The 16153-nt window shown below is 41.2% G+C and overlaps 1 protein-coding gene across 6 annotated transcripts in view; it reads left to right on the forward strand.

The window, feature by feature from the left end:
* The window catches only part of SUPT3H (SPT3 homolog, SAGA and STAGA complex component), a gene marked incomplete at its 5' end in the record, with an annotated part of 301070 nt that overhangs the window by 114863 nt on the left and 170054 nt on the right, over positions 1–16153 (forward strand). For all 6 annotated transcript variants that reach the window (XM_080997474.1, XM_080997476.1, XM_080997477.1 and 3 more), the window contains one exon: positions 14730–14814. In XM_080997474.1, coding sequence (XP_080853600.1) covers positions 14730–14814 — 85 coding nt within the window. The remainder of the gene's footprint in view (positions 1–14729; positions 14815–16153) is intronic.

Raw genomic sequence — 16153 nt, forward strand, 5'->3', positions numbered from 1 at the left:
TTTATGTAGTGTTATCTGTAGTTCTTCTGGGTTCCATTTGTGCTCTAGAAAACAAAACACATTCTTGGGTCAGTTTACCCAGGTTAACAAGTTTTGATACTTTCCAGTTACAAACGAAATTAGAAATTTAAAAATCTTTCAAGCATAGAGTGGTACCTCTGGTTACAGACGCTTCAGGTAACATACGCTTCAGGTTACAGACTCCTCTAACCCAGAAATATTTCCTCGGGTTAAGAACTTTGCTTCAGGATGAGAACAGAAATCGTGCAGCAGCAGCGCAGTGGCAGTGGGAGGCCCCATTAGCTAAAGTGGTGCTTCAGGTTAAGAACAGTTTCAGGTTAAGAACGGACCTCCAGAACGAATTAAGTTCTTAACCCGAGGTACCACTGTGTTTATTAAGTGGATCCAGGCACACTATTTTTCAGTCCCAATCATTCTATGATGGTAGTTACAAAAAAACTGAAAAAATAATTGAGCATTACACTTGTAAGCACCCTTTTGCCATGCCAAGGCTCCCAGGGCAACAACACTGCAATCTCTTCATTTAATCCTCTCAGCGACCTGGTGAGGCAGTCCTGTGAGCGTGACAGATGAGCAGAGATTTGAACCCAGTGTCCCAGGTCTACGTCTGACACTCCATCCACTACGCCACCCTGGCTCATTTATGTTGTTGCTGTTGTTGTTGTTATTTCAGGTTGGAAATTAAATTTTAAAGGAAAGATCCTCACTCTGACAACTGGAATAGCAGTGAAATCATAGGAAATGTATTAGTGGCTACACAAAAGAAGTGAAGGGGGAAATGGCCATTCTGGACTTTGACCGCTCTTTCAGTGTGACGGAACCAGGCTGTCAAAAGAGCCATGGGATTTTTGCATTTGGCAGCTGATGGCAATAGGGCTCTGGAAGGATGTTTCAGTTTTGATAGTTAAAAAACACTATACAAATGTTGAGGATGTCTACCGGACATTATCAAATTTAAAAGCTGTTCTCCTGTATGAAGAGCGTGCCCAGGTGTCTGCACCTTGTGGCTCAGGATGTGGCTTTCTTCAGGCATGGCTTGTCCAGATGCCGGGAAGCAAGGGCAATAGGCAAATGGAGCAATATTCCTAAATTTCCCTGTATTCACGCCCTAATGGGTGTTCTAGGCATGTGACACACTAGTGTTGTCTGTCTCTTCCCTTTTCATGATAGGAGAGCTCAAATTTCTTCCCAATGTTTTCACAGATAGTATAATGCCTTTGTGTGAGTGCGGGGGGGGGGGCGGGGGCGGGGCAGGATAAGCTCTGTATCATTTTGTCACATGCAGAATGATTATCTAGTGCTTAAGAATCTGCTTTTGCTGCAGTGAGAGGGGAAAGGAGATGGGAGCTTCCGTGGCCAGGCCCCCAGTTTCTTCCCCCTCCAACCTGTAAAGCGAGAAATCAGACATATGCTGTAAGGATATAGATCTATACAAATAACCAGGTGGTTTCAGGGAAAGCCTGCAAAGGAATTTTTTACCACAAATAACGTTCGGATGATTTTGGCCCACAGGCCAGAGGTTACCCACTCCTGAATTGAAAGCCTCTAGGAAATCTCTGGACTCGGAGAGTGAAATACATGTATCTGCAACAATAAATAATGGATTGTCCAGGCTTTGGGGGAGTCATGACAGGAATCCCTTGGCTTGAACTAAAATGGAAATGTTTTGTAATTTATTTCTTTACTTGCCGTATTCTTACCCCGCCTTTTCTCCAAGGAGCTTAAGGCAGACTGCGTGGTTCTTCCCCCTCTCTGTTCATTATCAGAATTACCCTGCGAAGTTGATGGGGCTGAGAGAGATCACCCAGAAAGCTCTATAGCCAAGCGGGGAGTTGACCGTTGGTCTGCGCCCTCCTAGTCCAGCACTCCAACCACTTCACCACATTGGCTTTTGAATTCAGGCTGCTTTTATTTCCTTCACTTTCTGTACAGGTTCAATCATCTCCATCGAAAAGTAGACCCCTATCCTTACTTAGTGCTGAATTGCAATTGTCCCCACATAGGGGAAATATTATGTACACACACGTCCCGAAAATCCACTTATCTGAATACAAGGAATTTGTGCCCTATCCTCACTACACACACCACAGAGACAGATATCTGAACAGAGGGCATTTTTTACTTCCTTGGTTGCCTTTTGCTCATTGATTGAAGAGATTGAAGTAGGGAGGGAGGAGTGATCAGTCAAATCCGAGAACATTTCCCCCCTGTGTTTTCCTATTTATTCTTTTTCTGGCTTTTGGCGGTCAATATTCAGTGATTGGGAACATTAGAAATTTCTCCATAGGAATCAATGGATATCATCAACTCGTTATGTGAACGCTCACCTAATGAGGTATGTCCAGGGAATGCATTGGGTTCAGTAAGCTGGACCTGCATGTATTTTAGTTTGACTATGAGTTGTTGACTTAGTTGTTGATGACAACATAGAAAACAGCTGCAGAGTGCAAAAGACACTGTATTCAAGACACCCACTCTTTCATACTACATTAGACTCATTTGAGGTTTTTCCCCTCAACTTTTTTTTATCCTGGGTTTTGTTTTGTTTATGTATTTCTGCACTTCTTAGGGTTCACCAGAGCATCGTAGTACCTCTCCCTTGCTTCTCAGTGACCCCATTTTGGCTACAATTCTGTTGGCACTCATGAGCTTAGTTTGCCATTAGAAGAAATATTACATGATGTAATTGCATTGGGATCACTGTCTCTACTCTACAAATACCCAACTAAGAAGCACACACACATTTCTGTGCACACCCACACCCATCTATATTATTGTATTGGGACTGTTTCTCAAAATGGACCCAAACAACTAACAGTACATTTGTAAAGCAGGGTGAGCCTATTTTAGTGCACACTTTTATAAGAGAATCCACCGTGTGCTCTTGGCCTGCCAAAACCAAAACCAGTTGCATTCCAATCACAGGTCTATGCGTGGCCCCGCTGCACAAAGGTTAGGTGCTGTGGGGGAAGCAACGTGTTCGTGTCTCTGCCTTCAGGAGCTCTACTTTCATACTTTGTTTAAAAACGGTCAGTTTAAAAAAAGAGAAAATGACTGTGTATACATATAAAAGTTGTCTTCTGAATAATTAACAGGATTTTTATTTAGTCTTAGTCTTTTATCAAGGGCAACTTTGGTTTTATTTGGAAGAACGGATGGTTTATGCCTAGAAACATGTCTCTCTCCCCGCCCCCCCCCGGCAACCCCAGTTAATGCACATTTTATTTTGCAAGCTGTGTTAGGTACATAAAAACTTCACACATGAGCCAGACAATGAGAGATATTATAGAAGTGATTATTCGTAAATATTTAGTGACCTGTGGCTAAGAATCTTTTAATAGAAAGTGTCAATGTTTTCAGTTCCAAGAGATTTACTGTTTAGTGGCTACATTTTATAAGGTACTATTTCATGACTTGCAGTGTTTTACAGCAAATCTTTTTACTGTTTTTTTCTGTAGGAAAAGTAATGGGAATTTCCTGAGTAAAATTCTTAAGGGTGGGATTGCTCTACTGTTCCACCGGGAGACCAGGTTTTACCAGGATTCTAGCTATGCCACCCCATGGCGGGTTGCAACACTGGATGGCACAGATTCCCAGCTTTCATATAAAAATGCAAGTCATGACTCTTGTAGATCCCCAGATCTCAGGCAAAGTGTGTAGAAGGCACCCTGCACATTCATTTCCTGAACCGCCTTAGTTCATTTTGCAGCCTTTTTTTGTTTGTTTGCTGCTCCTTAGAGCAAGAGAGATTGCAGCTGCATGGAAAGCAGTTCACAAATCCAGTGTTAGCATAGCTATAGTTGAGCAACAGCAAGTCAAGGGCAACTTAGTTGGGCTGACAGCAGACTTTTGGGGCTTATTCTCAGAGAAGCCTTACATTTCCTGCAATATATAATTGTCTACATTTTTATTCAACCTTTGAGGGTTACATGTAAAAGTATTTCAGAATACTTCTATAGGTTTTCTTCCTATAGAACAACTTTCAAAGGAATGATTTTGAGTGGGAAAGCAGAGGGTTGGGATTGCGTAACACACCACTTGTTTTGCATAATTAGCAAACAGCTTGCATAATATGCAGATCTGGCCCACTCAGTTCCTGGGATCTGGCTTGTGGTAAGCTTCCTTAAGGTGCACAGTATAAACACTGGAAAAAATTCCGTATGCCTGGCATTTTCTTATACTGGTTATTCTAAGGAGTCTAGTTGGTGCTGTGTGTCCAAGGGAGTGTTAGAAACTCAAATATATAAGCTAGGCACCAGACGGATTGCCTAGTTGCCATTTTGGGTCAGATGGGTTGAAAGTCATTGTGCGGATAAATATAACAACTAGAATTCTACAGGATGTGTTGCTAGTGTGTGAAAACAGTCAGGATCCAAGGACTCCCAGAAATGCATCTCCAGATGGTCAAGACATCAGGTGGGATCCTGGCGCCCAGGCATCTTCACTTGGTCGCAAGTGGCTGATAGCCATGTGCAAAATGTGCCTGGCAGCTAGCGAATTTCAAACACTGGTCCCAGGTCACTTTCTGATGTTAATAAAAAAAAAATGCCTATGTGCTTGTAGGGAAGAAAAAAATGAGGGCTTGCTCCCAGTGTGTAAATGGGTTCCTGTTTTATTCTAACATGCACAGTCCACTCTCTCGCACACATCTAGTTTAATTTGGCAGTGAGAAAGAAGGACATTTGACTGTTGTCTGCTTGGTAGAGGAGACTAGGATTGAGGCAGAGATCAGGGCACACTGGCAATTGCCCTCCCTGTGCTGTGTGGCTCTTACTGCTTCTCAGCTGTAGGACAGGCACAAGGCATCTTCTTGGCCATCCTTCTTACTCCATCTCTGCCCAAGTTGCATCAGAACATGACGAGAAGATGAAAAACTGAGGCTTTCAAGGACAATGAGACATCTCAGTGAAAAATGCCTTCCTGACCCCTGCAGCCAGAAGCCCGTCTTGGTCCCCAGCAATTCCCATGCAGCGGATTTCCAAGAAGGGAGGGTTGATAGGCAATTATCTTCTCCATATGATGCTGTGTCAAAAAGTGATTATACAGGGCAGGGACAGGTTTACTGTGCATCTGGATTTTAAAAGATAATGTTTTCTATATAATTTCTCCCTATTCTCTTAAGGTAACAATGACAGGTTATTACTAGATTTACAGCAACTTTGCTTGTTTCATAGTGATTTATTCCCCCCGCCCTCCCTCAAACGATGTTTCAAGGCGAATGACATAGCTCTTGAGCTTTGAGGGACTCGCTCAGTAACCAAAGTGTAATTGATAGATGCAGTCATCTTCCAAACTTTCTGTCTTTGTTTTTGTAGCACATTGATCAAAACTCAAGTGACTTTAAAGCATTTTTTTCAAAATCTTCTTTTCTTGTTCCAAAATTTCTGCCAAATTGCAGTTAAATGAAGAAGCATGTTTGAATTCTTAACTTTAAATATGTTTTTGTGATTTTAGGAAGAATGAGGTATTTATAATGGATTGAACTAGACCTTCTCTGTTCTGTTATCTTTATAATGTTTGCCACAAAATACTTCCAGGCGACATCTTCCAGGCGTGTGTGTGTGCATGCGTGCGTGCGTACACACACACACACACACACACACACACACACATTTAAGTATTCTGTTTGAAATCTGAAGAAAGTATTGTAGAGTATTAATGTAAAAATAAGCTGTTTCTCTTGACAATTTTATCATGTAATATTTCAGTTATTTTCACTAGGAAATGGTTTTAATTACAGTAGTTAAAACTATATTAAGGTATTTTTACCCATACAAACCTCTGAGAATCACTTAATTTTATTACAGTGGAGAACTTTGTTGCAGAAGTTATTTAACTCCTTAAATACCTGAACTTAAATATTATAGTTCTAATGACCCATTTCTATTGATCAGCCATGATATGAAGGCCCACAGCAGATGGGGCTTCTGTTTGGAAACAAAGAGAAGCTGCGGGACTGTTTTTAGTTCAGCCAAGAGCAACCAAAGGTCTTTGAGGAGAAGCGGATTAGTGTCTTCTGCCCTCTTTCTGCAGCTGCCAAAGGCATTGGTGAGGCAATGACACCTTGCCAGCCCTTTGCTTCTGCAAAGCACATCAGTAGAGCAGCTGTGGCTTCTTTGACAAATGATGGTTAAAGCCGAGTAGGACATACTCCACCCATTAGTACACTGCAGGCTGCTGGTGTAGATTATCCTAGTTATAAAATCTAAGATTACTCTTCCAAGGGATTCAAAGAGTTCTTGTGGCTGGCTGCTGCTATTGAAGATGGGAAACAAATATTAGTAATTTTTGTTCTCTTTAGAAGTCAACCTATTTTATAAAATCATGAGGATGGGCTGTCTATCCCTGCTAAAGACTCCAAGACTATTCAGTCATTCTGCACCAGCAAAGTGCTTGGTGAAAAGTCTTGGCATAAATTCAGCAATACAGGTTCAAATTGGCCATAGACATCAAACTATCAAATCCAATATTTCCTATTGTGCAAAAGCAAGCATTATTATTATTATTATTATTATTATTATTAATATACCACCTATACCCGGAGGTGTCAAGGCAGTTCACAGAATAAAAGCAAAATATAAAACCACAAAATACATAATCAAAATAAAAACAACAACCCAATAGTTTGCTATATAGGCAAAACTTTACAGAGCTCTTTGTGGCAACATAATGTTATCAGTTCAGCTTATTCCAGATAACTTTTGCAGGTAAAGTTATGGAGGCTGAAATTCCTGTCACATAAAGACAAAGGAGTAGCCTGAGCCATAACCAAATGCCAGGCGGAATATGTACTCTGAAATGTTGCCTATTGCAGCATGCCTGTGGAAATTAAGATGGGAACCTTGATCCTTCTTGCTTCCTCTGCTTGTTCTCAGAATTGCTTGTTAAAATAAAAAATAAGGTCCCCATGTTAGAGGTAAGCAACATACGGTATAGTGTCCCAGTTACTGTTAATCTTCCTTATGTTAACCCAGAAAGAGGCAAGACCTTTAACCAAGGCTGTAACCTCTTAATCCAGGTGTATCCACCCTGACCAACAGACAGGAAAATGGGATTGTTAATCTTAGTTTTCATTTTAATCATTAAGCCCTCATCCTGGGGCATAAAAACAGCTGCTTTCTTGCTTTAGCATCTACAAATACTTTTGGATCCCAAAGAGACATCCTTTTCCAGCACAGGAACTTTTATGTAACCTTGCGTTCTTCCCAGCCCTCTAGCACTTTCCGTTGCCCTCACCTCCATCATGTCAAGAAATCTCCACACAGAAATAAAGACAGGTCCTATAATGCACACACACACACACAAGCCCCATAGCTGTCAACTTTTCCCTTTTCTTGCGAGGAATCCTAATTGGAATAAGGGAATTTCCCTTTAAAAAAGGGAAACATTGACAGCTATGGAAAGCCCACCAGCTGGCCAACCGCTCCCTCCTGTGTTTTGCTTCCTCTCCCTACTTTACTCTTAGCCCAAGAGTCTACATCCTTCCACTGAGAACCTCTCCTGCTTTGACTAGTTGGCTCTACTCAGCAACTTCCATTTCTGTTCTGATATCACCTCCACTTCTTCAGACAAAATCTCCCCCTTTTCTTGACCAGCTTCACTACATTCTCAGAGTTCTGTGTGTTTTCATTCATGCTTTTAGAATGAGTAGCTTGAATGGTTAGGCTAGTTTTAAGTAGTGAAACCTGCTGTTGGTATGCTTTGAAAATCTGTGTCCATTGACTGTTTAACATCTTTTTTTAATGAATATGCTAATTCCAATTTACTGTAACAAATTGCTTGAATGCCCCTTGGTGGTATTCTCAGATTTTCTTAAAAATGCCAGTGTCAGGATACCCTGGTCTGAAAGTCAAAGGAAACAAAAAGGAGTGACTGGGTTGCCTGTAAGAACAGCAGGCTTGTGTGCAATCTGCACACATCCTAACAGCCTTGTGAGATAAATCAGCTGAGCGGACACCACATGGCGTGACACTTGGCGCAGCTGACCACACTTGCAAGAATAATGAAGATCCACTGAGCCATCCGAGGGCAAAGGGCCAAGCAAACTGAAGCAGTTGTGGCTTAGGGAGCTCACTTGGCAGTGGCAAGGCAGCCTGGAGAGAAGAGGAGGCGCCCGGCCCTCAAAATGAGACCTCCAGCTAGTTTTGTGCGTAAGGGAGAGAGTTAAGCAAAACAACAAAACTTAATTATGTGAGGGCCTTAGTGTGTGGCCTTCAGTATGTGTAGAAAGCTTCCTGGACATTTTATCTTCCGAATGATAGCGCCTAAATGAAAGACATTTTACATCATTTACTTCCAGAAGTGTTCATATCTTCCTGTGTTTTCTACTGAACATTTACATGGCTGGAAACTGGGGTTTGTTCTTTAGTATCCAATTAAGGACGTGGTCTTCGAAACCAACATTTAACTCAATCTCCTCTGTGTCTTTTGTAAAGTTCTACTGCTTTAAAATATTGGTTAATTTATTGTCAGAAATTTGAACAGAATGTTTGAAAGTGGTGCCTAAATAGCTAAAGACTTGCATTTTGTAGCATTTATGTTTCTATTAAAGTACTCTTGCAGTTTTAATTTAGATTGAAAAAATAGTTTAGGATTTCCACATTTAGTTAACACTTACCATGTATACACTGGGATTACGTTTTGACTTCCTCTTTTCTTTATCTCTTTTTCATCCTATTCCCTTGAGAGAAACATTTGAACATTCGTTTTTTCTGGGCTTGCTAAATTCCTTTATCACTGAATGGTATTGTTGAGACTGAGTCAAACGTATTCCTTATTTTACAGAAATGATTGATCACAATCCAGCTTGCATACTCTAGAAAGTCTATTGTCTCGTTTCTTTCTTGATCCAGACTGAAGCTGTCGGTGCCAAATGGAACGTATTAGATCCCACAACTGGATTGAATTATGTTATATGTTTTTTGTCAGTCAGTGGATTTCTACAGTTAATTTACACTGAAAGTGCTTAAATTGAAATGCAACAATTTTTAGGGGTGACTGAGGTACTGCTTGCTCCTGTTTTAGGTTGGTATAAATCAAACAAAGCAAGTATGTTACTGTTTATGTACGGAACACCATTCAGTGTGATGGGGGCGGCTAGTATAAAGTTGTCTGCAGACAAATGTAGAGAAGTGGTCTAAGCAGAGAATGGCTTTGTTTTGTCCGTATCAGAATGAAACAAGTACCCGGAATGGAGGCCTGCTAGAAGCTTCTGCTGACAGAGCTCGACTCAGAAGGAAAACCTGCAGCAGAACTGCTCCAGATTCCAGTGTGCTAGAATTTCTGGGAATACATGGAGTAGATTTCTCAACCTAACAACAACAACTGAATAGCTTTCTAGCGTTTTATCATTTTTCTGAACTAATTAGTACTTGTTTTAATGATACGTTCAAGTACAGTCTTTTCAGTTCATTGCAGCCAGGCAACTAAACCAAGGTTTGGCTTAGTATGTTGTCTGAACCTGGGATCGTGGTTAACATCTTGCCTGCTTAACCATGAACTATAGCCAAGGTTTTTCCTATGGTTAGCCACACCGAACGAAAAAGCCTAGGAGGGGTTGAGCAGCTGAGATAATCTCCTTGGGAGCCAGCACTTTCGCATGCTCCTGCGAAGTCAAGTTTTGACTTGCATGTGAACAAGGCAATTGCAGAAACTAACCACAAAGCACAAAACTGAGATGTGCCTTTTGACAATTCTGTGCATATTTTCACCATACATCACTAGTCTGTTTCAAGCATCCTATGGTAGACAATACGAGATTACTACTTCTGTTTTACAGGAGCAAGTTTGGCTGAAGAGTAACTACATCAGATATGATGATGATGATGATGATGATGATTCATTCATTCATTCATTCATATACCACCAAGGATTGCAGCATGCAAGCAAAGAACTTATACTGGGTACAATGAAGAGGTAGAAAACCCGGGGGGGGGGGTGTTAAGGCCTTCTCAGAGTAGACCCAGTGAAAATGATGGATCTAAGTTAGCCAAGGCCATTAATTTCAGTGAGTCTACTCTGAATCGGACTAGCATTGGCTACATCCCCCAATGTGCAAGGTAATTAATCAAGTTAGATTCAATGGATACATTACTAGTTCATATAGTGACTTGAAGAGAAATAGTTTTTCCATGTTAATTGTGCTTTATGTTTCAGTGTTGAAAAATTGACATGTTAAAACAAGTGTGTTAAATGCAGAGAAGACTTCTTATAACAACTTTTATCCAGTTGAGCTTATAGTTGTGTGTAATAAACCTGAATTCCTACCCCTCCCCTGCAAGCAAGCCTGTTATTTCATCATAAAGTTGTTACCTTTGGTTACAGGAAAACTACTTAAACTACCTAATAGTAGGTTTATTTACCCAAAGAGTGGTGGTGGAGGAGATGGAGACAACACAGACTTTCTGAGAACTGAGATAGAAATTAAATTTTAGGAAAAAAATGCCTAAATACATCCTTGAGCTGCACTGTGGCACTGGGTTTATCTCTCATATGAGGAGAAGATAGTAAAGACATGTGAAGGTTCGTAGAAAAAGTTTAAGTAAAATATGACTGAAGAAAGTAAACAGAAAAGAGGTGTGAAATTATCACAGCAAAAGAAACTAATTATCCAAGTTGAATAATTCAAGACAGAGGAAGGAGAATTGATAGAAGAGGCAGAGAAGACTAGTAGGAGTGCTCAGCCTGAGTGAACATATTAGTGTGAGTAGCTTTGAAAGAGAGACTGGTACAAATTTCCTAGATAATTAATGATAAAAAACAGATTTCACTAAATTAAATACAAATACTATGGGCTAGAGGAATAGATAAAAAGGGATTACCTAGTAGAAGCAAACTTAATTGTGTAGGGGCAGGGAGAGAAAGAGAGAAGGTGAAGTTCAGTTTTATCCAAATTCATATTCAAGAGATGAGAAGGTGACAGGAGGAACTAGGAGGGAGCATATCAGAAATCTTAAGAAGGAGTAATTTCAAGGAAAGACCAATAATAATCAGCTTCGTCATGTACTGAAGATATTTTTAAAAAACAAACAGAGCTGAGAGAGACGATGTATAAAGTCCCTGGGCAGAACCACAGAAAACATAATCAGAAAAGTGTTATTTATAGCATTATAGTCTTGTGCCATCCTGAATACTATAATGCTATTATTATTATTATTATTATTATTATTATTATGTTATAGGCAAAACCTTTGGAGTAAATGGCTGAGGTACCTAATAATAATATGATCTCTTGAGATCAAGGGCTTCATTGGGAGAATGGGTTCCAGTTGCCAATTCCTAATATAAAATTATGTTTTCGCTTTTTGTCTTTCGCTTTTTTCTTTTTTGTTTCACAGCAATATTTTCTCTCTCTCTCTCCACACACACAGAGAGTGCTTTTTTCAGGGGGGACGCAGGGGTACTCATACCCCTAAACATTTTGTGAATCTAAGTTTGACCTCATTGAGGGGCAGTATTTCCATATGAGTAGGAAAATGAGAGTACCCCTAAGCATTTTTTTAAAGGAAAAAAAAGCATTGTTCATAGTCATATATTTACCAAATGTGTCAATAACTTTCTGTTGACACACTTGGTAAAACATTTTATTTTGTCATATTTGCTGTATTTCATTTGGATTGATACTTTTATGTGACAGATCAAAAGAAGGTATTAAAAGGTAACATATATTATATTACAGAGGCATAGGAAGTACTTTCTTTCCATTTACAATAATTCCATCTGGAAGCATTTTTAAAACCAAAAGACAGTAACACAAACATTATGATTAAAAATAAGAAAACTGAAATGCCTTTAGATCCATTTGTATACAGAACAGAAAAGCAAGAACTCCACAAACTACCTTGATGAGAGTGTGGAAGTAGCTAACAACAATCACAATGGAGTGAGGTTGTTTATTCCATTTTAACTCCTAAAACTGAGTTCCCTAATGGGGACTCTGTCCTGAAATGCTCTTTTCTCTGATGTTTGTTGCTGGCAGTGAGACTCAGCTGGAATAACTGGTATTCTCCAATCAGGGTTTATCCGTGTTAACACACTTTCCCTTGAGGGAGCTTCTGAGAATGTCTTGCTGTCAGTTCAATCTTCTTAGGACAGATCTTATTCCATTTTATATTGCCAACATTTTAAAGCAATGTTTTGACTTTGTTCTGTCCAGTAATACTACTGCATTCCCCCCAACCCTTCTCCCATGAAAATAGGGGCGCCCTAAGAAAAAGCAGAACATTCCAGGGTCAAATCAGAAACCGGGATGGCTTCTGTAAATCTGGGACTGTCCCTGGAAAATAGGAGGACACTTAGAGGATCTGCTACTGATTAGTACTACTGGTCAGACCATTAGAAGCAGATTGGGCGATTAGGCTGTTCATCTTTTCAAAATAGGAAAAGAACAGTTTCAGCTGTGGAGTGTTAGACGAGTCAGTTAGTTTATTAAACCACGTCTTCTTTTTCTGAACGCATATTTATATGTTGGGACCTTGATAGAGTTGTGTGCCTGGGCCGCCTTGTGGGTGGCTAGGGCTGCACTTGAAGATTTTCACTGCAGGGGGGAACACAGCATTGATGTGGAAGACCCCAGTGGAAGGACCTCTGATTAAATTTAATGAACCCCCCACTTTCCAGTTCCTGTGCAACCCCCATCCGCATCCTGTCCCCCATCTATAGCCACTTCCCTCCCCCATTCCAGCAGCTTCCAACTCCATGTGCTGCTATTGGCTTACTAATCAAGACACCTCTTGTCCACTATGCCGTCCCCCGGTGGTGGCCACTCCCCACAGAACCTCATTCCACAATTTTCTCCTTGACAAAAATGTTACAGCTTTGGTGTTCTGCTCCAGTCCAGTCCCTCCTCCTGCCTATATATCTGATGGGACTCCAACTCCCATCAGCTCCAGCCGGCATGGCCAGGAATGAAGGGAATTGAAGTCCTGCAATATCTGTAGGGTACCCCATTGACTACTCCTGCCCTACAGGAAATGATGAGGCATGCAGAATCAGTCTTTACTTTTTCAGCAATTCTGCCTTACGTAAGGACATTAGTTGTTATTTTTCATTTAATTCAGTTATGAAAGATAGCTCAGTATGTGGAAAGTGGTTTTTATTTTTTATTTAATGTTTCTTAATTAATACTTAATTTGTTTATGCGGCTCCTGAAAGATTTCTCTCAAGGGATTGCAGTAATTAACATAAAAAGGTTCCATAGTCCAGATCTATAGGGATTCTTTCCCCAGGCTCCTCTCTGAGTTGGTGCCAGTTTTGAGCGTCCCTATCTTGTGTTGGGACACTTTGAGATTCTGCTGGTGAACCACCCACCTTACTTCCCAGCAGTATCCTGCCCTGGACAGATCTAAGTTATCTCAGATTTAATGCTGAGGACCTGTAAGACAAGTTGTTCTCCTGGAAGTCCTCAACATCTGTGCCACATTTACCTTTTCTGGGGTAACTCAGGTCTTGATGGCCACCACTACAACCCTAAAGTTGTCCCATTAGCAGAATGCATGTAATGGACACACTCTTGGTTTTCTCAGCAGAATGGAAGGTGGCTGGGTGATTTCATGGTTTGTCATGATCAGTTTCCTGTTGACAAATGGCAGCCCTTCCTCTCTGAAGGATTAGGATACCTGTTAGAATAGTTTCCTCTGGTGGCTGATGAAATCCCCATGAGCCCCAGGGAGCTTGTGGTTGCCATGGCCCTGGAGTAGAGAGATTACTCAGGTGGTTGACACAGAAGCTCCTCAGTGCCCTTTCCCACAGAGTAGAATCTGCTGCGCTCCTAGATCTGAGTTAAGGGCAATGAAGCAAGTTGGCAGACAGCTGGAAGCTCTCTGAAAGTCTGAACAAGCACGGATGAGTTTGTTATTGACCGTGATGGCAGAAAGCAAACAGTTTTCTGCCACCATTTTGTACTCGCAGCAGAGCTTTTCTAAGTGGTTTGCAGCCTTTTTATCTTCTCAGGCCAAACCGTTTTAATTTGATGCACCTTCTACCTCGACTCCAAGTCATTTTTTCTGCTTTTTTGGTTGTGTATTTTGATTACCATATTTTTCGCCCCATAGGATGCACCGGCCCATAGGACGCACCTAGTTTTTTTCGGGGGGGGCAAATAAAGGAATAATTGTTTATTCCCCCCCCCCCGGTGCACTGCGCTAAGCCCAAAGCTTGGGGCGCGCGGAGCTCAGCGCGCCCCAAGCTTCTGGGTGCCGGCAATGTCTCCGCTAGCCCTGGGAGAGCTGGGTCTCCCATGGCTAGCGGATAGCTTCCTGAAGCCTGGAGAGCGAGAGGGGTCGGTGCGCACCGACCCCCCTCGCTCTCTAGGCTTCAGCGAAAGCCTGCATTCGCTCCATAGGATTTACCCTTCATTTTTGGAGGGGGAAAAGTGCGTCCTATAGGGCGAAAAATACGGTTTGTAACCCTGCCCTGAGAACCTGTTGAAGAGTAGAGTGGGGTATAAATGCCCAAACTTAATTACAGTTCAGTCTATGACTATGAAAAAATGGCCCGACTTGTACTTGGAAGTTCATTTGTGCAATAAGGTCACATTAAGCTCTCCTGTTAGTTGTGATATTTAATTTGTAATGTGATATAATCTTACAGTCCACTTGTATTGTGTGCCTTACCTCCTCTTTGCTACTCTTTTAGAGCATGGTGATTTAATACCTTTTAAAAAACTTTTTCGTAACACTTAAGTAACTTTCAAAATAATTGCCTTTCAGGTTTTCATTAGGAGATGCTCGCAGGCCTCTCCACGAGTCGGCAGTATTGGTGGAAGACATTGTCCACACTCAGCTGATTAATTTGGTAAGAAGATTGTTCTTTTTGTTTGTTTTTTAAAAAATAAATTTGATTTTACTAATTTCATAAAATGTATATACCTCTTGATTGTAGAAAACCTCAAAGCTGTTTACAAAAAGAATGAAACAATATTATTAATAACAGCAATTAATACATTAAAACAATTTAGAAACAGCAATAAACTAAAAACACATTAGCATTCTAAATATCTGAGTAGGCTTTGCTAAACAGACTCTGGAAAGAGCGCAGGAGCGCACCTGCCTGAGGCAGGCAGTTCCAAAGTGTAGGTTCCACCACACTAAAAGATGGATTTCTCACAAATGCAGAAATGTTATAAGCGCATGTAACATTGCCAGTTGTCTATCTATTTCATTCAAATACCAGCAGGAGTCAAACCGAGGAAGACATAATGAGAATTAGCCAGGACTTTGCTTAGGGGGCACAAGCTTGTGTTGGAGGTGGGCAGAACCTCAGTTAGTTAAGTGTTTTCATTGATTTTTATTGTGGGGGAGGGCAGCTGCCCCCTTGGCTATGCCGTGCTGTTACAGACAGGTCAAAGTGGGGAAAACTCCAGTTGCTACATTCAAAAGATGCAAAACTCAGACTGGCTCTCTCTCTGTGCCTCCTGCACGCAAACCCCATTCAACTCTCACATGCGTAGTCACACATGTTCTCTGAGAAATTAACATTAACAACACTGGCCTTCGGGAAGTGAGAATACACATGTACCCTTCTGAAAATGCAGGTCAGAGGAAGATAGTTCCTCAAAGACATCAGACTAAGAAGCATTTCTTTTCAGTTCCTGCTTTAGGAGTATCTAATAAGTTCCTCTTACTTTTTGTTGCTGTTTAGTCGTGTCCACCTCTTCATGACCCCATGGACCAGAGCACGCCAGGCACTTCTGTCTTCCACTGCCTCCCGCAGTTTGGTCAGACTCATGTTTGTAGCTTCGAGAACACTGTCCAACCATCTCGTCCTCTGTTGTCCCCTTCTCCTTGTGCCCTCCATCTTTCCCAGCATCAGGGTCTTTTCCAGGGAGTCTTCTCTTCTCATGAGGTGGCCAGAGTATTGGAGCCTCAGCTTCAGGACCTGTCCTTCCAGTGAGCACTCAGGGCTGATTTCCTTCAGAATGGATCGGTTTGATCTTCTTGCAGTCCATGGGACTCTCAAGAGTCTCCTCCAGCACCATAATTCAAAAGCATCAATTCTTCGGCGATCAGCCTTCTTTATGGTCCAGCTCTCACTTCCATACATTACTAACTCTTACTTGAAGCAACACTTAATAGTTCCACATGCCTCTTGCAAATAATAAGAAATGGCCTCCAAGAAGCCTCAAAATTCTCAA

This window comes from Podarcis pityusensis (genome assembly GCF_964106645.2).
Source record: "Podarcis pityusensis genome assembly, chromosome: 3".
NCBI lineage: Eukaryota > Metazoa > Chordata > Lepidosauria > Squamata > Lacertidae > Podarcis > Podarcis pityusensis.